The sequence below is a fragment of the Bombus bifarius genome, unplaced genomic scaffold (assembly GCF_011952205.1).
Source record: "Bombus bifarius isolate JDL3187 unplaced genomic scaffold, Bbif_JDL3187 scf7180000007970, whole genome shotgun sequence".
In the NCBI taxonomy this organism is placed as follows: Eukaryota; Metazoa; Arthropoda; class Insecta; order Hymenoptera; family Apidae; genus Bombus; species Bombus bifarius.
This window is the reverse complement of record NW_022884356.1, coordinates 7183858-7209449: the sequence shown is the minus strand read 5'-3', so window position 1 is coordinate 7209449 and position 25592 is coordinate 7183858. Positions and strand designations below refer to the sequence as shown.

Genomic DNA, 25592 nt, shown 5'->3' with positions numbered 1-25592 from the left:
ACGGCTGATTTACGATTCAACCCCCTGCAGTGACGCGTGCACACGCTTCCATGTATCCGCATGCACCAGGCGTACGAAAGCCGGATGCTGAGGATCAGTCGCGTTGCGTGCCGAAAGAAATACACGTAAGAATTTCTGTCGTCTCGTTCTACGAACATTTGTTTTAGTCTTTGCAACGTTTCTCTCGTGCGTCGATATATGACGGCTGTGAGGGTTTGCTCGGATTAATGAAATTGTCAGAATGCTAAAAGAACGAAAGTGAACAGATTTTAAGTAGAGAAAGTCTGAACGCGTTCGATACGATGTCGATGGAAGAAACGTGCGTGTTTGAGCGACGCCTGCGTTCAAGCATATTCCAATCGATAATACGATATATACTCTTGTCCTTAGAGTTGTCATTGCTTATCTGGGTTTTTTTAGTTGACAAAATTATATTTCAGTATTTTATTGTATTTAGTATGGTATTTAGTATTTCAGTATTATATTGTGTATTTGGGATGAACAATGCAGAGGTTCATGAGTCGTTATAGGGCAGAAGAATTCATTTTGTTGTTTGTAATGTTTTTAAAGTTGAATCGTATTTTGTATTCCGAGAAATGGGCATAAGGATCATGCTGTATTATCCGACTATACATAGACGATGCTGTGCTTCAACGTTGGTAGAAATGAGTTGTATACGTTGCGTTTCAAGAAAAATCGAAACAAGGATTTGCGTCGTGACATCCGGAAGATTCATTTTAATTTTTGTAATATTTCTAAGGATCAAGAGCATTTTGTATTCAGAGAAGTGGACACAAGGATCACTCTTTGTTATGTGAATGGGCGGTGCCCTGTTTCAACGATTTCGCTCTAAATCAACATTCACGTTTATCAGGAAATCGCGTTGAAATGGTTAGTTTTCCAACGGACGCTTTCACTGTTTTTTTATTAAACTCAATCGAATTTTATGTCATTTTTATAGATAATATTAGTTTCGTAATATTCGAAAATATATTTTATTTTTGATGCTACAAATCCGTAATAGAATACAAGAGGAGGTCAGTTGTGATCTTTTATTTTTCAATGATATCTTACTTTAAATTGAACTTAAACATTTTCACGATATGAATATTTCGTCGTTTCATTTCTGAAAACGGTAAGAATCTGCCTTTGTTTAAATGCTAGCACTATTTTTAAAACAGCGTACTAAATCATGGAAGCTGTTCAAAAAGTTATAGCCATTCGTCTGGAAGCAGATTAATTTTGAGCGATAACATTTCTTTTAACAGTCACAAGGTTTAGAGATAGTCACATCGAATAATTAAAGTGGGACACTGTACGTGTACTACGGTTGAACTGCAATAGCAGCGTAATTGACATACCTTCGTTAATTATCGTTCTGCTTGTTAAGCTGACCTATCCTAGAAAGAGTACGAGTGGGGGTAATGATGCGGTTGAAAATAGAGGATCGTGCTAAGTGTCTGGATAACATAAAAATAGCAATACATTTGTCAATTGTTTAGAAATATTTTATTGCTCCAATGTCAGATATATCTTTGAATTAAACTTAAACATACGATATATATATATATATAGAAATCTTGTATGAATATATAACGCGTGTTACGTGAAACATTTTGAAATTTCATTAACATTGTAGTGAGGCACGACAGTCACGATTATATTGTTAATTGAAATAGGATTGGAAATATACATGGAAGGTACAAGATATTTTAAGTATACATTTCATAAAAATCACAAAAATGCGATTATCCATTCGGTAGGTCCACCTCTAACATTTATTATATGTTTAAGATGGCTATTTATGTCGTATACTAATTTGTCACTAAATACATATTTGTAACAAATATCTCTTATACTCCACGCAGGTTGTCAGTCTTGTTTTATATTTTATCGATATAATCATGATCATAATCTCATTACAGTTGTAATGAATTTTCAAAACGTTTCGTACAGCGCATGTATTTAATATATTCGTAAAAGATTGTCATATGTGCTGGAATTGTCTCGCGAGCCAGTGTATTCCAAAAAGACGAGCAATGCCGATAGAACAGTAAATTTAGCGATGTCTGCCGGCAAAATCGGATCGTCGGTGGCGAAATCGCAAGGGGTAGAAAAAGGGTGAGTGGGTGGATGTATCACGAGGTAAAAATATACTTGCCGCAATAACCGAGAAGCAGGGACAAAACAGATAGGTAACCCGATGGAAGTTCCGCCTGATCGAGCATTTTACATTGCTGCCATGACAGGGAACACGGGCGCATCAATGTTGAACCCGCTTCTGGTGGGCCTGGCAGCAATAGCGACCTTTTTGATCCTGGCTGCAGTTGTAATCCTGATGGCGCTCTACCGGAAGCACTCGAACGGTCGGCCCGGAAGTCCAAAGCACGCTCCCATCGTGTGCGAGCCACCTAATGCAGGTGCAACTACTCCGGTACACCCCCAGACCAAGCAGGCGGTCGATGACATCGATCCGGACATCATACCCAACGAGTATGGTGAGTCTACGGCTTTCCAATTGTTCGAAACGTTCGCTAAACTATGGCCTTCGTGTACACAACGCGATCATACAGACCAATACGTATACAGGGTGATTTTTAAGTAACGGTACTTGCAACGGGAAAGAACGTGATTCTTCGGACAAAAATAAATCGAAGATATAAAATGACATTTTTCCATGCTTGACGTTTTGCTTGCGAGAAAATCGGCTTTGAAAAACTGTCAAGTAGACTTCAGTTTAATTAATTATCGCCTGTACAGAAGCGAGGACTCGGCAGGAGCTTATCCTACGGGTGAAAATATGTCGAGAACGTATAATAAAGTTTTTTCATTCGACACCTTGTTCTTGAGAAAATCAAATTTGAACCATGATCTCGGAATCACCGTGTGGATCAAACCAAAATATAGGTGTCTTTTATTGCAATTAAAATCTTTCATTTTAATGTGATTTAATACGTTGAAAAAATCGGTACAAGTTATCCCATGACTCAAAATGAAACCAACATCCTTGAAGATTTGTCAAGTATAAGCGAACTTGGCTAATTTAATGTTTCCTACCTTTTTTTACATCAGTGCCAGAGAGTCTATTTACGAGAATTATTTGTTCCTAGTCTGTGGATCGTAATGAGAAGCTATGATTAATTAGAGTTTCTTGTCAGGTAAGCAAACAAAAATTCGGTTCAAAAGGGTCGAACGTTGTTACAAAATCGTGAGTGGAAATATTCGACTATGCTATGCCCAAAAGCTGAAAACCTAAATGCTTGAAAACAAAGGATGGATTCGGTGTTTGTATCGTAAAGCTAGGTACAATGGTCCTATTCACTGCAAACATTTTTTCTGTCCAAAAGAAAGAAAAAATGTACACGAAGCACAAAGTTCGCCAAATAAACTAGATTTGGCAAATATACGTGTACAGGTAGAAAAAGAATTCTTGTTGGTAAACTGGTTAAAATGTACCTTTATCTGTTTATTTCATTGGTTGTTTAATTGCTCGTCTTCGCCACGATTGATAGCCACGATTCGCGTAACTGGAACAATCGCAGGTCGATTATCGTACCGCTTTCGTGTGCCTGTACTTATACCTCCGTGTGCCTTCGGATCGTGCAATTTCTTGGATTATCGACGTGGCCCGCTCTATTTTTGTTTCAATTGTTCATTGAGAAGTGTGGCTATTTTCAGTAGAGTTAAAAACAGATTTCATGGATTCCTTTAACCCTGCTAAGCGTGTTACGTTTTGTTTGGCTCGTTTTGGTTGTGTTGCCGTTAATTTTTGAATTTAGATTAAATTGTAGCGTTGTCTCTTATTTGATGCGATTGGCAATTAAACTCCACGTTTCGGCTAACCTGCTACGCGCAGGAGTACTGGCACGGGAGAGAATTAAAGTTGGTGAAAATAAATGTTCGCTTAATCCTATTATATTATTAAACAAATATTCTTCACAAAAAAAATGTTTATTCGTATTCTAATTGGATATTGACAGAATTGTCGTTGAAATTTCAAATACTCGAAGTTACAATCGTTCGCAATACGTTTTCACTCTTATTAATTACAAGATTTCAATTTGATAGATTTTCAATAATTTACAAATTGACAAATGCAAACACGTCGATTAACAAGACTAACAAGAACTGGGAACTAATCACACAGAACTGAGGAATTAACTACTCTGAACTAAGGAATTATCTCTGCCTCTTCTATGTCGCTATGCTTATTTATATTTAGGTCTACCGTGGAGGGGTCGTCATGTGACGGGTTATTCCGTGGGGGGTTGTGAGGCTCGAATTTGGTTTCTATATAAATTGTTAAAATTTATTTAAATTTCAAATTGGAACGCTCACTCGCGCTATTGGTAGTTTTAGTCTACGTTACGGCGCGTGCGCTGCGCGGGACGTGACAACGCGTACTGGGTCAGGACGTAATAACAGATGCCTAGGATGTCGAGTACCTGTTATATACCGAAGTTTTATACTTAGATTTTAGTTTTATACTTTTTATATCTAGAAAGACCAATTTTTGCTTCGAATAACGCTATTGCTATAAACCTCTAGTTCTGTATTTTCCTTTTCATGATTAATATATCACCTGCAGTAGAAAAATGTATTATTCAACTGTTGAAATTTACCACCTATTATTTTATAGCTAGGATAAAGAAACGATAGCCATTTCCAATTATTTTGTAAGTAGATAAATTAAATATATTCGCTTCTGTACAGGCGATAATTAATTAAATTGAAGTCTGACAGCTTCTCAAAGTCGATTTTCTCGGAAACGAAACACGAAGAAACGTTGGTTTATATCTTCGATTTATTTTTATCCGAAGAATCACTTTTTTCCTTGTTTCAAGGAATAAATATTAATTCATATAAAAAAAAATGTTACTACAAATATCATTAAATATTACTTCAAAATCACCCTGTATATGTATATACGAGAATATAAATTTAATATTCCGCTGAAAGATAACGCATACAAACACACACACGCACACACACACATGTAGAATCTTCATTTTTCAAAGAATTAATTGGGATACGACACTCCACCCCCGTAGGACATATTATGTTTGTTCAGCCCATAATCTTCGGGTGAAATGAAAATTTCAGAAAGATTTTTTCACGCGATGATTGTCCTGGACAGATTATTATCGTTTCATGGAATCGTTATTGGTTTTGAAGTACCGTATCTCTCTTCCTCGTTAAATCGCTTGATTGAAAGTGGAAATTCTGCGGTTTATTCGTTTCGGTTGTAATTTACCAGTTGCAAAACATTTATACAGTTACATATCATCTGTCAAATACCGAGCTTTTTTCTTATCCTATTCTGCCTCCGATAGATCGTTTAAAATAAAATAAAAAAATAAAAAATGTAGAAGGTAGAACGAGCAGATAATTATATTTCGTTTTAAATATTTAGATACTTAACCTAAATTTCACTAAAATAATCGGCACTAAATTTTTCCATCTCTGTTTCAAATAAAATTTGTCCAAGTCCGATGTAAATGCATAATTTCGTTCTTTTAAACTTTATCATCTGATTTGAGTTTTAATTATAAACACACTCGCTCTCTATTTAAGCTCTGATTCGCGGTACGTTTAATTTTGGAAAATACGTTGATCGAACGGAAGAAAAGATCGATAAACGTATGATAGTGTATTGTCATTTCTTTCTATTCAAATTCCCGGGAATGTTAATAGCGAATGCTTTGGCGTTCTTTTCCCATCAAAGATATTTCCGCGTCGCGTAGCAATGAATTTCGAAATGCATTGTCAGGTTAAATTGGTACGCTTCAATACACATTAATAGATCGGAAATGCAATGCCTTTATCCACAGTGAACAGTGATCAATGTGTGCTCATCAAACTTCTACATTATTATCTCAGCATTAACGTGGGCGAACGCAAAAGCACTGTCCGCCGCGTCGAAAGCTTTGACGCGCGATGCGTCGAAAGAAAAATGAACGAAATAATAATTATTATTTCTCCTTAAAATATAACAGTCTGAAGGTATTCTTTTCTTTCGGTTTCAATTTCTTTGAATTTCTCTGATCTATTTTCTCTCTGTTTAAAGGAACATGGTAGAGAACGACGTGAATTTAGATACCTCCGATATTTAAAATATATTCAATTCCATTAAGTAAACAAGTTTATAGTAAATAATTATTGTTTTACAATTACTTAGCTCCTTGTTGTTAATAATACCTTATTGATATTACGACTAGATATAGAATCTGAATATATTCCACGCAAATAATTATAATTGAAGCGATGTGTTGAAAATTAATAGCTATATGTATAGTATAATCATGTTTTCATTTCGATCAAAGTCAACGTTAGTTTTAAAAGCAATTGCGTGCATTTAGTAGTTGCGAAAGGAAATAAAATCATAATTGGTAATATCGTTAATACATTGTACCCATACGAGTGACATTGGTTCTATTCTTCGTACTTTAAATATCGATGCATTCAGATTTCAATAATTTTTTACCATCTTCCCCCCGGCTTTATTTCGTTAAATTTCCTCGAGCCAACGCTACGCAACATCTCACGGAAATTATTTTCTTCACGATCTTCAAACAGAAACAAATGGAATTGAATCGTATGACCAATAAGCTGTTTACTGTGGCTATATAGAGAATTATAATTTTTTATTTAAAAAGATAGCATATTAAATAAATCTAGCGCTGCTTGCGAACCTCTTTGTCCCGTTGTAACGTATTGTATCGTACGCGGAGACCATTCTCGTCTAGAATTAATCGACTAATCTGCTTAGTGGATGCGCGACTTTGCATGGCTTCTTTCGAATCTGTTCACAGAGAGAAGACCTCTAACGTATACTCCGATATATAAGACACCGCCTCAACGAAGAAAGAAAGATCGAGTTATGGACGAGGCGATCTCACCAGAGAAAAGGCCGATCGTGCAACACGGTTTAGATCTACCACCGGATCCGATGTTGACCGACTGTCTGCCAACGCCGACCATAAATTATCCCCAAAACCATGTATCCCAAGCGAATACTTACAGTAATCCACCCACTATGGCGGACTTCAAGCAGATGGCAATGGACGCTTACAACCAGCGAAACAACCAAAATGTGAGATTTTCAAGAATATTTTCGTAATATATATTTCAAGTCAAAGTGAAAATGAAATTTAAACGGATCGTTGTCCAAGCTTTTATAACATCCAAATTTGAAGCATCACATCTATGTATCGGTTTCAAAGGATAACGAAAATATATTTCATATCCATCGATCTGACGCAAAGAATGGAACTTGCACGATGCTTTGAAAGAATAATTCCGCATAAAGTTAATTTTATTAGAAGTTATATTCGTACAGCAGCAATCTAGAAGAAGTTAAATATTTTACAGTGGAAACATATCTCGAAACTAATTACAAGACCGAAAATAAACGTGTGATTTTCGAAACAGAAGCGTCAATATTAACCTTACAATCGTGACAATGGATTCCACTAAAAGTATAGATTTCTTTACTCGATTTAAACTAAATTTCCCTCGAAATTGTTCGATAGAGACTACTTCTCTGAAGGAACAATTCACGAGACATCATTCTTACAGGTAATAGGACAAGAAACGAGATAACAGGTAAACGAATATACGAGCGAAAGGAGAAGCATCTCCGATATCATACAGATTTCATTCCTTTGCAGTCTATATTGTTTTAATCGCGTTTCACTCATATTCCCTCGTGCCGAGAAACGACAAAGATGGCATAGAAGCGGAATGGCCGATATCCCGGAAGCGGAACTAATCGATGAGTCCCGTGGCCATATAAATCATTCCGACAATTAGCCCCGTAAACTCATTACGGTCTGTAAATTTAATCGGGTGCCTTTTTTAGCGATATCTAATAGAGTGTATTTAGTCGAAGCCGTTTGATTAATGAGAAGCAATTAACGCTTCCCCTAGCTGCCGAAGAGGGTAGAGAGGAAGAAGTGGAAGGTCGTAGGGGAAACTAGCGAATTACCGAACGAACGATCGATAAAACGTGATACAATATTCAACAGGGAGATCGCGTTCCTTTTTTTCGCCGGAGGAAGTAATACGATCGATCCTCTTTCGTCGACGCGATTTCTTTTCTTTATCACGACCAGTCTTCCCTCTTTTTTTCTTCTGTATAATTTCTACTCTGTCTCGCATAGCCAAACCGACAAGGTTGTTTTAAATATTCGAAGTTTCGAAGACGACCACAGGAGACCTAGGGCACGAGCCAAGAAAACGGATCGCTCGTTTTAATATGCGGCAGTCTTCTACTTTAACTTTTCCGGTTTAGCGAGGCCTTGGGTTATCTGTGCTTTCGCCAGTTTAATTACATCGAAGTTTCCTCGATAATTCGAGAGGTTCCGATGCGCGTATATAACTCGTCTTGAACTCGACTTCAGTTTCCTTTCGACACTGGTCGCGTTCCGTCGAGTGTCTGAATAATTTTAATACCGATTCGAACCAATACCCCATCCAGCCACCATCTACGCCATTACTTCGTCGTCCTTTTCATTAACCGATCCCGATATTCCTGCTGGATGTTTTCGTTTCACTGTTTTTGTTTTCCTCGGAATTACGTAGCCAGTCGCGGTTTTCGATTATTTCCAACCTCGCTCCGCGCGTTCGTTTCCCGTCAGCTCTTCCATTATTAATTCCAACCCCGAATTTGCAATTTTCACAAGTATCGATACATTTGCATTTACCGTTCTTCTTTTTCTCTCTCTCTCTCTCTTTCTTCCTCCGTTTGTAGCCTCTCTCTTTCGCTCGTCCACTCGCATTTCACGCGGCTCTATCGTAAATCGGAAGTTTTGGTTATTTTCCAAACGAATAGTTTACGCAGCTTCTGGAATACGATATAGATTTTATTGCTCTCGAGATCCGATTTAACGTATCTGGTTTTTGCGCTAATAATACGGTTATAAGCGACGCTAAATTATACACTCGCGGTATATGTAAATTACATATTTTTAATACGTGATTTGAACTCGAGGAACTGCAATTTTGAAGTAAATTTTTGTAGCTTAATTAAAAAAAAGAAGAAAAAAAGAAATTGGAATCGGTATCTATCTGCAGTATATTTGGAAACAGCAATTGGCATCATTTTATTTGGCTCACCTTTCGTATATTTTGTTGTTAGTTACACTGAAATTAACGAGTTTTAAATGCGCAATTTTCAAGATATAAAAGCGTGTCTTTTTCCCGTTTTTATGAAATAAATGCGATGCATTAATAAGTAATCATTCATAAAAATTAAATCCATTTATCGTCAATTTTAAAACTGTTTTGGCATGGCTTTGATATATTAAATGAAAATAGAACGCGTTGATGCAATATGGTAACGTGCAAACTCAATTAACATTGAAAAAACAAGTTAGAAAAAGCACGTTTACCTTTCAGAAAAGTCTCTAAGGACGCGAACTAACCTTCCGTAAAGCATTTAACGTTTTACGTTCTCGACGCAATTAACTGAAACTCAATTTTAAAGAATGTTTACATCCTTCGAAAAGCGTTAAAGAAAATAATTAATCTCTCTCCATCGTAAACTAGTTAAGCGCTAGTTTCTGCCAAACTGGACAGCCATTAAAATTTCAAATTACGTAATTATTACTCCTACTTAATGCGTGTAGCCTTCTGTTTTTATTGCGTTCGATCCTATTAAAACATTTTCCTTGTACCTTTGAAACACGGAAAATCTAAATGATACGGATTGCTTGACATATTTATCCAATTTTTCACGAAACACTGAAGATTAACGTGTTCCATAAAATACATGGAATTTATTTATTTTACCCAATGTCGAATTTATAAAATTCCAAATATTTTCATTACAATGAGAACTATAAAGTCAAATATGACAAAAAATGTGAGAATTTTCAGGATAATCTAATATCAGTGAACGGACGAAAAACTTTAGCGTTAAGGAATTAACTCGTTACTCGACTAGCAATCGATGGTTAACGTTTATTTTTCGAAACGAAGAATCCTGTTTCATTGATTGCAGGTATACTACAGTCTCCAGAGGTCAGGCAAAGGGTTATCGTCGATGCCGCAGAGGCCAGTTTCCTCGTCGGTTTCCGCGCAGGGGAAGTTCCATCAACCGGAAGTGGTGACGCGCTCGAATCGAATACAAGAGAGTTGTATATAAAGCTCGCGATGAAAGTCTCACCGTGTCTAGACACTTGAGCGACTCTGCACGGCGTTCGTACGAAAAGCTAGTTACAAAGTGCGCGAACATCGTTTCCGAGCCTGTGAAACGGAGTCGAAATTCTCGCGAGCCGAGTCGCACGTTGCGTCTTTTTACGATCGACGTGCGAAATTCCAAGCATCTTCGCGAAACACTGCGAACAATTCGCTGTACAAAAGAAAAAACGAGGAAAACGAGAGGAAAAGAGAGAAAGAAGTAAAAAATAAAAGAGGGAGAAACCGACGGAAAAATTCCGTGTTTCTGACGAGAACGAGGACCTGCAGCCGGATGGGTCGACGATTTTAGTCGCGTACACCATCAGATTGGACAAGTGGATGTCCAAGTTGCAGGTTTAATGAAACGTTGATGATCGGACAGGAACTCGATGCTTGACGAAGTGTATCGAATCGTTTGAATTGTACGTTCTTTTTCTACCTGCAGATTTTTATAATAGAGTACGGCCACGTTACACGAATAAAACGGAAATAGAAAAGCAGAGAGAACGGAAACAGAGCTCGATAAGAGCAAAGTCCAATTTGACGAGGCAGCGTCCTTGAATTATCGAATATACAGTTTGTAACGCGAAATGGATATCTCGAACGATCTTCGTTCTTGTTCACGTTGCGTACATGAACCTTGGAATCGTGCATTGTACTGTTTATATGAGATTAGTTTTTGTACAAAGATCTATTGTAAATAGGCGAGACAGCCTGGTCCTAGTGGATAGTTACCGATGTCCGAATTTCATTCGCTAAAGTCACGTGTTATGTCGGGGAGAGGATTGTTCGGTCACGTAAGATAAATACTCGATGGCATACGAAATAAAGAGAATACGTTTCATCTGTTTTACAGAAACGAGCTTCGCCCACTTGTCGTCCTGTCCGAACCTTTTCCCGATCTTCTCTATTAAGAGAGCAGAAAACGTACCGAACGAGCAGTCAAAATTTCAGTCGCACGTGAGTCGAATCGCATTTCGCGTTTCCTCTCACTGACCACTAACCATTCTCCATCCCGGACGTGAAGAAAATCTTAGCGCATCACGTGCATTTACGGCGGTGAAAGCAGCATGAAAATTTTATTCGTAGCAGAACCACTCAACTATCAAATAACATCTACGACCGTATCGAACGACGATTTGATTTTCGTTTAAATTTTCGACGACGATAAAGGCACGATTAACCTTTCATTTCGAAGCAATCTTTTAACGTTTACCCTGTTAACCGGAGAAGATGAATATAATCATTTTTTCATTGACGAATTTCCTATCTCTTTCCCGTGTCGTTTCATCTTCTTTGAAAATATAATATATCTACATTTGCGAGAGCTAAATCGAGTTTAACGAAAATTAACGTGTCCGTATTAATTTTGAATTCCATGATTACAGAAGTAGGTATTTATTTAAGAGACGACACGGTTAACAGATGAATATCGATGCGTTGTTATGTTATTATCTCGTCTGAGATCATTTTAATCTTAAAAATTTATTTTGTCTATTAAGCCATGTAAACCTTCTTTCTCTTATTTGTGTTCGTCTTAAACGAAGCTGAATGCATCGTTTAGGTTCATTTTCGTTGGCATTATTGTCATTCGTAAATGAATGTCAAGTCGATATATTTTGTGTATTATACTGCTTCAATATAAATTTCATTTTGTCTTTTTTTGTGTTGTTAATTTTACGATTTCTTTCAAACTTTACCTTTTATTTTAGTTTCTGTGACGTGCGTTGTTAAGGTAAAAGTAAAGGTGAAGGTAAGGTGAAGGTATTCCTCAAAAAGCTTGAAATTTGCTTGAATAAGTTTGCTTAATCAAACGTATATTCACGCGTCCATTTGGAATCTATCGTATTATAATTTGTAAGTATCTTTACAACGCAGGTAAGTATAATTTCACATTCGTAAATTATCCCGATAGGAATAACGCGTAAGAAAAACGCATCTTCGTTAATTTTCACACTTACAACGATTATTGCTCGAACTCTTTGGGTTTTCAGCGTTTAGCACTTTAACAAAATATGGAAGACTTCTCAAAAACAACGCTTATGTACTACGTATGTACATATTTTATATACAAACTTTAAAAAATAAATTGTATCGTGTCCTGATATCCCACGACTGCTCTGATAAAGGCTCGATTGAATTAAAGATATGAAATCGGACCAAAAAATTAAATTACATTAAAGGGATGATTTTGCATCTCTCCAATTCTAACTTTCTAATACAAATTATACTCCTAAAAAATAACAAATAAACCAGTCCACGTACTTCTAAGCGGTAGTGTGTAATGCACATTGGTTCTACTCTTTGATTTCGAGCAAACCCGAAGAACAAACATTCGAATATCACCTCGACCTACTTTCCAACATTTTAAGGAAAACGAATGGCCGGCTTGTCACCGTTAGTTTTGAACGCAGAGCGAGCTGACAAGAAGGAGAGGATGCGCCCTATTGGGCAGAGCGCATTAATTAGAGCATTTCCAGGGAATCCCGTGGCGCGACGGTGTTTGCATACATTGTGCACCTTCGGTCTTGCTAACAGGGACTAACCCGGCACACTGACGAACCCTATTATTCTATGTGCCAACCGTGTCTCTGGGGCTGTTAAGACGACCCCGACTCTCTACACCTAACGTTCAAGCAGCGTTCACCCCGCGCCTCCAACTGTCGCCCATTCTACTCGTGAATACACTATGTAATTACGATCCATCCAACCATTGTAATCCGATGATTTTGTAGTGGATACAGATGTGGTGAACACTCATGATCGTCGTTGCTCCATCAGCGAAAGCGTCTACAGTGCTGACGCGTAATTGGTTCTTCGAATTTTGGCTTGACTGTACTTCGTGCAGCTACGCTACGTACTCGAACGACGTAGGGTAGTTGATTTTGCTTCGATGGCTTGTTCAATGGGGGATCTTTGTGTCTGTTCTAATTGCTATTTTGGGGAGTTGGCTCGATTCTATGGGTTTTGGCTCTCCGTTGGTTGCTTCCGGTACACTGGTGCTGGTTGTTGTTAATTTGAGCAGATGATTTGTTTGCCACCGTAGGTAGTGAGGTAAGTGACACGAGCGAAGACGAACGACGCTTATAATGGAGCGTAATATGAACCGAAGAAGGATGACGATGAAGTCGAAAATGTTGTATTTCTGGCATAAATTTGTAAATTATGGGATAAAAAGAAATTTCAAAAGCTATCTTCGTTTTATAACAAATTTTAATCCTCACGATATTTTCGTGTTTCATTGTCGTTGCTAATATCCACATACGCGCATTTGATGTAACGACAAAACCTATTAAAAATATATACGTAAATTATATTACTTGCCAGCTTTGATTCGTTTTAGCAGCTTAACGATTTGTAGTTTATTCCATGAGGATAAGAATAATGTGGTCAATAATGCACGTTTATTTTGAGAACATTTAAGAATATCCTTCTAATCAAGTGGTTCTGCCAATGTTCTGTATCTAATTTCTTTTTAGAATTCTTGGAACTGTATTTCGATTTCACGATCGTTTTTTGATAAGAATAACGACGATCATTTTCATAAACGTTCGTTTCTTTATGATGTTAAAATGTTATTGTAAGTTAGGCTTTATACTTGTCACGTAAACGCACTAATGTTAGGTATATTTTATCGCACATTCAGAATTTAGAAAAATGAATTAGACGTGAGAAATTAACAAATGTCCTGAAGTTCCTACAATATCTTAAAACAAAGTGATTCAACTACGACTTATTCGAGTTAATATTAAATTATCCTGAAATGTCCGCAAATCATTGTCAATGATGTACATGTATTATTGTTGGAACTCGATTCTATCGCTGTCTCCTTGACCTGCTTTTGTCATAGTCGATATCCAATTAACCAGTTGTGCTCAAAATTAACCAAAACTGGTTGATCGTGACCGCATTAGCGAAATTAATTCGTGGCGACAAGTTTCAAACATCGTATCTTTTCTATTATGAACTAAATTTAATTTGATTTGCATATGAATAGAGCTGCGTTTAATTTTCAAAAGCACACGTATTAAGATATAAGATATAATACATATACATCTATGCTTCTCTGTTTAACCCCTTCACGACGTAATCAGAGGGAGATTCGAACGATCCAACGATTATAGTGGTAGGAATTTCGTATCAATATTTATTATTTATAAAAAAATTATAAGTACGTATATTTGATATCTGATACGAGGAACACAAGAAACGAAAATAAATAATTATTTTCTAAATCATTAATTTTCAATTCTCCGTCGCTTTATTACGCTGTCAAAGGCTTGATATACATCGAAAACCATGACCTATAACTATTCATACACATTCTTACTCATCGATTTAATCAAAATTTAATCAAAATTTAATCAGAACTTATAATAAAGTGCAATATAGGTAATCAAAACTTATAAATAAGCTGTACTGTGTACGCGTAATTATACAAGTTGCAACAAATTCCCGAAACAAAATTGTCAAAGTCAAACTTCGTTGAGAGAGGCGAGATATTTCAAATTACGATAGAACTCTTTAACAGTTCATAGAATATTGTACCTGCGCTCTGACATAATGGAACGTCCGCCGTCGATAACAGTCGCTTTAATACGCGAATAAATTTCCATGGGGACTGATCGCGGTAACCATTCCATATTTCTGACAAATGGTCGAACGGTATCGTATTATTTGAAAACATGAAAAATATCTTCGGAGATGCCCTCGATATACCGTATCTGAAAACTTCTGGTATGTAAATGTACACAACACACTGTAAAGTATTCGATATCCATGGGCGGTATCGTTCTCTAATAATTAACGAGCTCGCGGTATGGTCATGGAATCGTAGTCTAAATTACTGCACTTACCTACCTAAACCGCCCATTAAATCTACACAGAAACGTGTATTATTTTAAGCACAGCCTGTTGTGATCGATATGAACAACGTACGCCTGGTGCATAAGTATCGGCTTTAGCCTGATTTGTACACTTTGTTTAAACGTTCACCGGATTCCCAATTACACGCTTAGCTTTTTCTTGTAAATCGTTGTCGCTGCCCTTGACATATTTTCTCACCGTCGTGAACTTTTAACTGGAGATTAAAATAGGAATAACGACAAATGTTTTTGACAGGTAGTTGGTTTATGATGTGGAACGTTTGCAAAATTTGCAGTAAGATCTCACTCTCTCCCTTGTAGATGGTGTACGTCGCATCCATGGATAATTCAAAATAGGGTAGGTTCGGTTATTTAACTCTAGAGTTTAGTTTTAGAGTACAATGCAATAATAGCAATAATTTATCGTCGACTAGGTAAGAAACTTAATTTGTATGCTACGTGTATTATTATTTTAATCTTGTAAGAAAATAAATTAGGAAGAGAAATGTTATTAAGAAGATTACAAGACATAGAAGGTACGTATATTTAAACATACATTATTATGCTGCTTATTTTATTAGTATAAGGATCAATAGTAAATACGTATATGGCATTACGATAACCTTTTCTGTTTTGTTTCAAAAGAGTTCTGTTTCTCTATTATCGTTATTATCAGCTTGTTATATTATTTACGTATCATTCTTAGATTAAGATTAGAATATATGTACTTCCAATTTTTTTCGTCTATTTTTCTCCTAACTAATTTCTAACGCACATCTTAGTCGTTTAATACTTTTTTTTTACGAAAAAGAACGATTTTTCGTTTAAACGTAATTAAGCAAATCAGTATAATTTAATCCGTAGCTTTGGATCATCTCCGGCAATTGCTTACGCAGTAATTCCATTTACTTTGGTGCCGTCTATTGTCTCATATTTGCCTTCTAAGCTTAGATCAAATATACCCAGTGGAATAGGCTTGATGTTATCGTACCAGAAAATTAGCCAAAATGTTCTCCGAGTATTGAACCGGAATAAGATCTACGGGCACACACTGATTCAATTAACGATTAGCTTTAGCGAGCTTTCTGCTAACTGTTTCTTAATTCGTCGAATAAATTGAGATGAATGAAATAGGATTACGTGCGAAACTATTTAGTTGGAATCGATCAGGATATCATTTACAGTACTTTGTTTTCATTTACATTCTGCCGACGTTCTAAAGTAAATTGTAAAATAGTAATCACAAAGAAATTCTAATATTAAGACCGAAATAATGTCAGCCTTGGCAAAAAGTGGTCTTAACAAAGATAATGTTTATTTTCTACAATAATATTGTACCTAGCGATGTAAAGGAGAATCAGTTTCATGGTTCGCGTTACTCAACTCATTTTTACGACTTGATCGTTAGACATACTTATACATGCACATGCTTCTTTATAATTGTTTGCTTTATCACGAAGCCTTTAAACAAAGTCGCGAAGGATGTAAAGATAGACAGTGTTGATATCTATGAATAATGTGATATGCCACGTTGACATCAGATAAAGGACCGAATGGCTCGATAAGAGCCGACAGTTAAAATTATAATTAGGTATATATAGGAAAGTAGCGGCGCAGGTTTGAATAAAAAATTAACAATGAAATGAAAGATATAGTTCCTATAGAAGCAGAATTTTAAACGTTGCATGCTATTTAAAATGATCTGTTATCATCGTAACCGACCAAGAATTATAGTTCCCTAATTATCAAAAACGTCTCAAATATTTATGATGGAAGTATCCGAGCTTTTGCTAGTTGCCATATTGCTTAATAATTAATGTTCTTCCAGTTTTATCCTCGTTACATATTCATAAGGACGTCCACAGGTAGATTTCACGATTAATCTGTTTATGTTAGTAAACTTTCTTCCTATATTAATTATACTAGTATAGGTTATTTTATTTCAATGTAAATAACAGACGCGATTAAAATACACTAGCGAAACTATGGAAATTTTATTTTGATGCTTTAGCGACTAATTACTCGTTGTATTTCAGATTGCAATCTTTTGCACTTTCGTAATTGACGCAGAGTGCAGAGAATACAGCAGATTAAGAGTTTAACCCTGCGGGCTCAACCGTGAATCGCTTAAAATAAAAGCTTGCGCCTTTCAGTTTTTATTCTTTCGAATTTATCAATTCGACTTAACTCGTGTTACTCGCCTACGATTTGGTTATGGTCGAGAATTAAACTAGAAATTCGCCTATTCGCCTAATATTTCATTACCTCGAGCCACGTTCCGCGACAGGGAAGAAGTAGCTTTTTGGTTGCGAGATGCTGATGAACGTGTAGCGCATACAAAATGTGAGCCGCGTGCCGCGTACGATTCAGACAGGAGACCAACTCTAGTCGAGGATAATCGACAGTGTCTGATGTCCGGAATGGGCCGTAAATAATTGCGGATCGATGGCTGCGAAGTGACACGTGGAAGCAGCCAATGGACGCTGCGGATACGCTATGAATGTTGAAAGAGACATGTATCGAACGTATCGGGTGTATGTTGGAAGGCGAATGCGCCGATTGCGTGTGTCACTCCGTTTCATCGATCGTTCCGTCGAAGAAGAAGTGAAATCGACGGTCGAATATCTCGTCAAATGTTATAGATCACCCGTTTATGACATCGTGTCGCCCGACTTGACTTCCATAAAAATATACCACCTTCCTCGCAATACGTGTCGTTCGACGTGGGAAGACGAGTTATTTGCTTCTGCCGATATTTCTTCATCACTCCGATTGGATTTCACGATGGAAACACCGTAAAATTAATTTACGCGTACCTACATATGTTTCCCGAGGTTGTTCAATTTTCTGTTGTGATCGATTTATAAACAGTTCGTCGATAAAATTGGCGTATTATTTACGACAGATGATAAAGCACGAAGTTAGAAGATTTAATTAGTGCTAAATGTGATGGTGAATTTAATACAGAGTTTCTATAGCGCGAAAGCCCTACAAAATTAAACAAGTCTATCGAAAAGGTAGTTCGGTTCTTAATTAAAAATTTGAAGCGCAATTGGAAGAATTTATAGGAATATTTGAGACCTTTCTCACAGACAATTTTAAAGTTCATTTTATTCTTCAATTTACGCTATTAAAATTAATATTATGCCAGTTATTTCGTTTATAGATTAAAAGTTTATAGTCATAATAACTTGACTGAAATAATAATTGTTATTTGATTATGAGAAACGCAGGAAATTAACTGAAACAATTTTTACGGACAAAAGTTTATCTAACTTAGGTATTGCTTTTAAAAATCATACGCCATAAGACAGAATTACAACTATCGGGATTAACGATCGATTAATCGAGGGAAGATAGAAATTATCGAAAGTATAACTGTAAGTTTGAGCATAAAGTAATGAATTATCGATTTCAATAAAATCAAGAACGCGCAAAATCAATTTTAACATTCGACTTTCGGATGTCTGGAAATAAAATAACTTTATATCGAAAAATATTTCTCGCCGAACACATTTCGTGTATTTCATTCGCGTACGATCATTTTAATTAAAGCAAACGTTGGAAATTTTTCACTAAATGTTCCAATGTTTCATCATTTTTTATTTCATCGTACATTTTAAAGTGCGAAATGATTAAAATGCTTCTTGCAATGTATACGACTATACGTATATGATTTAATATTACATGCTGAAATTTCACATTGTTAAAATTGTTTTCTCTGAAATCCAATTATGTTGTAGGTTTCAACGATTGGATGAGTAATGAGATCTCTAAAGTAAAGTCGATTGAATATTCGGGAATATGCAAACTTCTTAATTTAAAATTGTTTAATGGTCTCACTAATAGCACCAAACAGTGCTGTTGATAACATATACAACTTATGTCAATGAAGACGTTGTTAGATCCGATTAAAAATCTCGAAAAATTCTCAATTAAAAATTTTAAGTCTCCTTATTCTTTTTTACGCTAAATATTTGGTCTCTATTAATGTATAAGAATTTATTATGTAATTCGTCTACTTACGATATGATTTATTTTATCGAAAAGAATCCGAAATTATATCTATATGTATGTTTACGACCAAACAATTCGTATACATATTTGAGGAATAAAAAATACGTAAGAGCAAGACACATCATCGATTCATCGAATTACACGGTTTCGTGGTTTTCCATTCCATTGCCATCGTTGTTATCAGTATCGGTATATCCCTCATCCGCAGTTCCACGGAAAGTCAGCTCCAGGCGTTGTTCGCGGACGCACCGCGAACCGTCTCGACCGCCTCGTTCGCGCTCGTTCTATTTTTACGGGCGGCTACGATCATTTTTTACGAGCCATTCGGTGCCACTCTCGTTGTCCAGAACCCATCCGGCGTGCAGCACAGCCACTCGTCGATGCAGCCCTAGTCGAGGATTCGCAACGAGTAGACGCTCGAAGTTTCGATCGACAGAAGGGGAGAGGAGCGGAAACGAGTCATCGAAGACGGCTCGATGAAGACGGACGCAGAAAATGTGCATCTGGACGCTTTCCGTGAACGTTGTAAAGCGGCATACGAAAGAACGATGGGTTAGGACGAAAAGGGAGAGAAGCGGCGTGGAAAAGTTTGGATCGAAGTTTCCGCGCGTATGAAAAGTTAAGCACTGTCACTCGCATCGTAGCAATCTGCGGTAACAACTGCGGGCCCGCCATCGTTTCCCCGGTAATTTTCCACGGCCACATTGTATGCCGAGAGGATTTTAGCAAAATGTCGACTTTCGCGAAAGAATCGCGCAGTAAATTTCGCGATAGTCTCCAGCAGCCACGATTGCAGGAATTGATGGAATATTATCGATGATGAATGGATGAAATGGCACCGTGATGCACGGCGCGATAAGTTAACCATTTTTGGAGAATGGAACTGCGAGATCACGAATTTTATCGAACATAAGAAATACCGAATAACCTTACGACTGTTAGATTCGATAAATATTAACCAAGTATCTTAAGAAAGCTCGATGTTCTTTCTTCAACAACTTTTCGCGTCTAACTACAAACAGAACTAGTACCTTTTGTTCCTATGTTTTCAAATTTTATATCCTCGTCGTTCCTCGCTTAAGAACTACCTGTATCGATTATTTCACGTGATTATTAAACGTGACAGGCAATTCTAATGTCCTAACTGAGGTGTCCATCTTTTCCAAATACTCGCAAACTCGCGATCCAACGCGAGTTCATTTGCAAGAAGACCGGTAGGGAGTCATGGGTTCGTCGCAAATTTCGTAACGACAGCCACTTGGAACAAACGTAATTTCTTACGTGGCCAGGCAGTAACGAGGTTTGAAAACGTGACAGCAAGTCAATTAACGCGTAATTAACACTGGGCGAGTACGACGATCGAACCTGTGAAATTACGTTCTTCCGTTCGAATCGTCGCACCCTCGACATCGCCTCGCGCAATTTGCGTCTTCGCGCAGAAGCACAAGCGGCAAGGATTCGTTTCCTTTAGCCTGAGTGTGTTTCGTGTTAGAAATACGACGGCACATGTTAACCAAACGAGCTGTTGAAACGCCGTTGGTACACACGATGTACGTCAGTCGAGGTAAGTGGCGAAGAGTACGGTTGAGTATAGTTTGAATACAAGCCTTCGTCGTAAACGGGACATAGAATAATGGCAACGCCTGATATACGATAAGCCTAAAGCTGGCAACTTGGAAAATTACAAACGTCTAACATAGCAACGTCGGTCATACAACGCAACGCTCCGAGCTCGATTATGAACGCTTTGAGGCGTCGCATCGACGGAAAAGTTTCGCGCAAAGTGGTAGATTTGATCGAGGAGGATCGTCACGGGGATGACTTATCAAAAAGTTTTCTCTTTTGACCGTTAAGTGGCGGAGATCGTTCTTCAAACCAATTAGGGGTTATTATGTTTCATAATTGTTCAGTGATTTTGACGGAAATTTGACACAGAACTATTTCCGATAATAAATGCTTTTGTCCAACGTACTTTTAATTTAACGTATTACGTAATACGTATAAATAGCGTGTTTTCGATTAACGATTGGCAAGCAAGGCAATAAAATGGGAATTTCTACGAATAAAGTTAAACAGCTACATGGCAGCTGAACGAAAAAAGTTGCCACGTATGCGATTTTCATTCCAGACATCTCCCGATTGATGCGTGATTCTCTGAGACTTGACGTGAAAAAGTGGTTCGCCTATCAAACGTCGATAAAACTGTTCCGAGCCAATCTTGAAAATTGACATAGAAATAGTCGTAGTAAGTATTTCGCTTGTTAAAGGTTTCGAAGCATAAAAAATGTTGATAATATGACGAGTTAACAACGTTATTATACAAGATTTCCTCTATTTAATCCCTTTACTACTGAGCCCTTTAATGCAATAATTTATTAATCGATAATGTTAGCGAATTAATACGTGACAAATTGTAAATTACAGACTTGTCTTTTGTACTTTTATAATTTTACATAAAATAAGATAATAGGATAATTTCTAAGTATCTAAATATTTTTTACCGACCACGTCGCGTTATGTAAAATAATTATATGCAAAAAATATACTTCATTTTTCGTTATTTCTTCCATAGTTTAACATTTTGCTTCATCCTTTATGTGACTTATGTGACTTATCATGATACCTTATAATAAGTATAATATCCAACATATAATTTATAAGTACATGTACTTATAAATTGTAAGTATGTGGAACTAGAAGAAAGTTGTGTGGAAATAAAGTTAATAAGACAATAAAATTAAAAAGGTATGTATGTATAATACATCGCGTGATAAATATTATGTGACGTACGTGTCAGTCGTATTATAAGAAATATATATAGATATATTGGCACATAGCAACGTCATGTATTTAAGGCATCATCCATCAAAAATCAGCTGAAATAAAACTGAAACTAAAAACATCGAGCTACCATTTCTCCTATAACCGCGTGTCGTCTGACACTATGACCTACCGCAATCAACTTTCGAATCGGTCGTTTCACGCAGCCAAATGCATTAGAAAGACGACTGAAATCCACGTGACCTTTGAACCAGTCGGTAATTCTGCAATTCTCCGTTGGAATCGGACACAAAGGCAGAACACCGACAAACAGAGAATGTGTAGGTTTCCCTATGTGATTTGAATTTCAAAATGAAAAAACGTATACCTTTCAGAAACAGAGAGACGAAATCAAATCCAAAAGTGGGAGCAACAAAATGACAAAAAGGGTGGAAAGGAACGTGAAGGTAGGTGCATGACATAGAAACGTATACCTGAAAAGTTCGTTAAGAGAGAGAGAGGGATCCTCTTTCGACTCGACGAGTCGCAACGAACCATTCATTTTCCAGGATGTTAATACAGGACTACGTGCGGGGAATTTCAGCCAGTGGCTGGAAGAGAAAGGCCGACTTTTGACGTCGCGTGGTCGCCGCCGGGAAATTAGAGGGAAGAGATGCGCGAGCTGGACATAGCTGTTTCGTAAGAACAATTTCCAACAGGTGCTTACGTTTAGAGCTATTAATTTATGAGATGAGTATTCAGTCGAGTATTCGGATGCTTACGTAGCCACTAGACTAGCCGATATTCATCTAAATACTCGGGCAAGTGAGATATCTGAAATGTCACAGATGAAGTTGTCAATAATCTCTATCATTTTCGATTAATACAGATGTTACAGATGAATTTACTTCGATTCAAGTAACTTAATGAATTTGAGTAAGGCTCAGCAACAGTGTTTTATAATATCGAGTATAATATGACATTTTATGATTTACTAATTACGTATATGTATCTGCGTGTATATATATGTCGGAGACGAAAGGACATCGGGGCTTCCCTTTTGGAATTTTGGGAAAAACACAAATACCCTAGTCCAGACTTTTACTATAGCTACACTTAAGTAATGAAACTAAGAAATAGTTGTAATGTTCTAATCCGATTTTATGACGATGGGCTTGGGCTCGAAGTGACATAACCGGTCACTGAACGTAGCAACGGTCAAGGGAGGGACGTGTACCTAACAGAGGTATGGAATAATTATATAGCTCTCCTTAAAAAGAAAAATTGACCCGAGAGGTGGGGAGACGACTATATAAGGGCAGTTCCACTTGGACTGCGATTGAGTCTATAGAGTCTATTCAGAGGAGTACTACTTGCACGTTGAGTGACATCAGGATCGTGTATCACGTCGCATTCGTCGTCCCGTTGGCCGTGGATTCGTTATCGAACCCGAATTCATTGTCATCGACATCTCGACCATCCGATCGCCGCTATTACTCGTAGCCTCTTGTAATAACCACATTTGTACCAATAAATATCAGCTTATAGCTGATATAGCCGCGATGGCAAATTCGAGCGAAGTTTCGTCAAACGCCGAAAATTCCAACGTTAACCCGACATATACATATATTCGTATACGTTGAGTAAGTATCGTCTCGTATATGTTGCAAATATTCCTAATAGGATTCTATACGTCGCTTTAACATTTCTCAATCGCTACTTGACGTTTTAATTTACAATCTCACTATAGCAGTCGCACCGCGACTACCGTACATAAGATACCCACTTAAAATCAGTAGCTGCAACGCAAGTTGCATGAACGCGATCGGCGAACACACGCGAGAACGGAGGCGCGCGCCGGTAAATGGAATTAACAAGTCAACCAGCGCGTTGCTCTTCGGCCACTTTACTTCTTGAGATTCCAGTTAATTTATACAAGTGCCGCTTTGCGATGCAGTTACACAGCGAACAGGGTTACAAGTTAGCTTTAGTTTCGGCCTGACTGGGTTCTTAGGCGAGCGCCGACGAAGTCTCGCTCGCGAAACGAGCGAGAATGTTTGAAGGGTGCTTCACGTTTCGCGTTCGACGAAACGCTTAATTTTGCAAAGACAGCTAGCGCGGCATGATGCGTCGTACGACGCAGCCAGAGTTTTGGCTTATTATGCAAGAGATACGGTTAATTGCGACGTGACGTTGCTGAGAGCTGTTGAAAACGAGCCGCGTAACGATTGTCTGCCCAGGGATCGCTTCAGTTTCGGCGGTTTGACACATTCGTCTGAACAAGTTACGCGTTATTGAAATCAGGATGGTTAAATGATAGTATAGTCTAAGTACTTACGAAAATCTAGAAACCATTACAAAGGATTGAAGATAACGACGTGAAGTTGGAACTATTGTGTTATAACGTTGTTTTGTTAATTACGTTAAACAGGAAGAAATTTGCTATAAATCACGTACCTACGTATCATTGACTGAAGATAAGATTAAGTTATTTGTAAACTAAATATATTTTTTCCCCGTAACTGTTATATACATTTCCGAATTTTCTTTCAACTATATCCTTGGCAATAAAGCTATAATAATTTATTACAATAATAAAAATATAAAATAATTAAATCTAATTAAACTTCGTCATTATTTGATATTTGTAAACAGTAATTGTCATGTTATGTTCGTGTTGTGTTTACCAGCCTCGCGCGAAGGACAGTCGCTCGTTAATCATTATTTTATCGATTCACTTTCTTACGCTAATTCGTCCGAAACTATCAATCTTACAAGCCGCGACAACACAGTCTCGTTAAAACGACATCGTTAATTGAATCCTCTCGACACAACGGCTTAACAACCGATCCCTTAGTCCAACCCACTTCGAATGGCATCTGTCAAATTTTAATCGATTACCGTCGAATCAACCTTCTCCTATCCAATAAAATTTGCGGATCTACTAAGTTTAAAAACAATTTCTATCTTGGTAGCTCGAAAAGATTGGGAATACAGATTAGAAGACTAAAAAAAAAAAAATGATTAAAACATACATACATGTAAATATCATTGGCTTTTTACAAAATACATGTATTTGGATCTAATTGTTCCTATTACGTCAATTTCATATTATAATATACATTTTTTCAGCTATCGAGTAACATCAAGATCAGGAAACCGATAAAAATGGACTTACCGCGTTTTTCTCTGCCAATCTTCGATTTTAATCGTTCGATAAAAAATTTAATTATTTGCTTTTTGTGTGAGTAATTACGACAGTCTGGATAATGGACGTTCTATCGTATTAACAAAACCTCTATAAAAATAAAAGGATAGGGAGACCAAGTTAATAGAAAATAATCGGAAATCTTCTATCGTAAACTACGAGATCGGTTCTCTCTCGAAATCCAGGCCAATTTCGTGGCTCGAAATTGAAACGATCGCCGCGAGAAGTGATGCGTATAAATTTCGATGTCGTCGTTGACCAGTCGTCGAATTCTCGGGGAAAAAGGGAATCGAATCGGGATCGTGGCCATCCTAATGTCTTTATCTAACGCCTGGGGCAGTCAGAGTTGAGGCGTGAACGAAAAAATGCCGTGGAACGATCCATTAGACGTCACAGAACCTGTTCCCAAGGGACGAAATCGCATGAAAAACTCAAGAGTCACTCCAACCGAAAGTTACGTCTTATCGATTCGCTTTTTTTAGCAAAGCTCGATGGGGCTATGATTAATAAACGGTTTCTTCTTGCTGACTGTAAATAAGCCTGACCGTTGTAGCGATTGG

At 37.3% G+C, this 25592-nt stretch overlaps 1 protein-coding gene across 2 annotated transcripts in view; it reads left to right on the top strand.

Moving 5' to 3' along the window:
* Positions 1-11041, top strand: part of LOC117212088 (hemicentin-2-like) — a 210192-nt gene extending 199151 nt beyond the window's left edge. For both annotated transcript variants that reach the window (XM_033456586.1, XM_033456578.1), the window contains 3 exons: positions 2250-2498; positions 6813-7093; positions 10004-11041. In XM_033456586.1, the coding sequence (XP_033312477.1) occupies positions 2250-2498; positions 6813-7093; positions 10004-10147 (674 nt within the window). In that variant the 3' untranslated portion in view covers positions 10148-11041. The remainder of the gene's footprint in view (positions 1-2249; positions 2499-6812; positions 7094-10003) is intronic.
* Positions 11042-25592: the final 14551 nt, after the last annotated feature.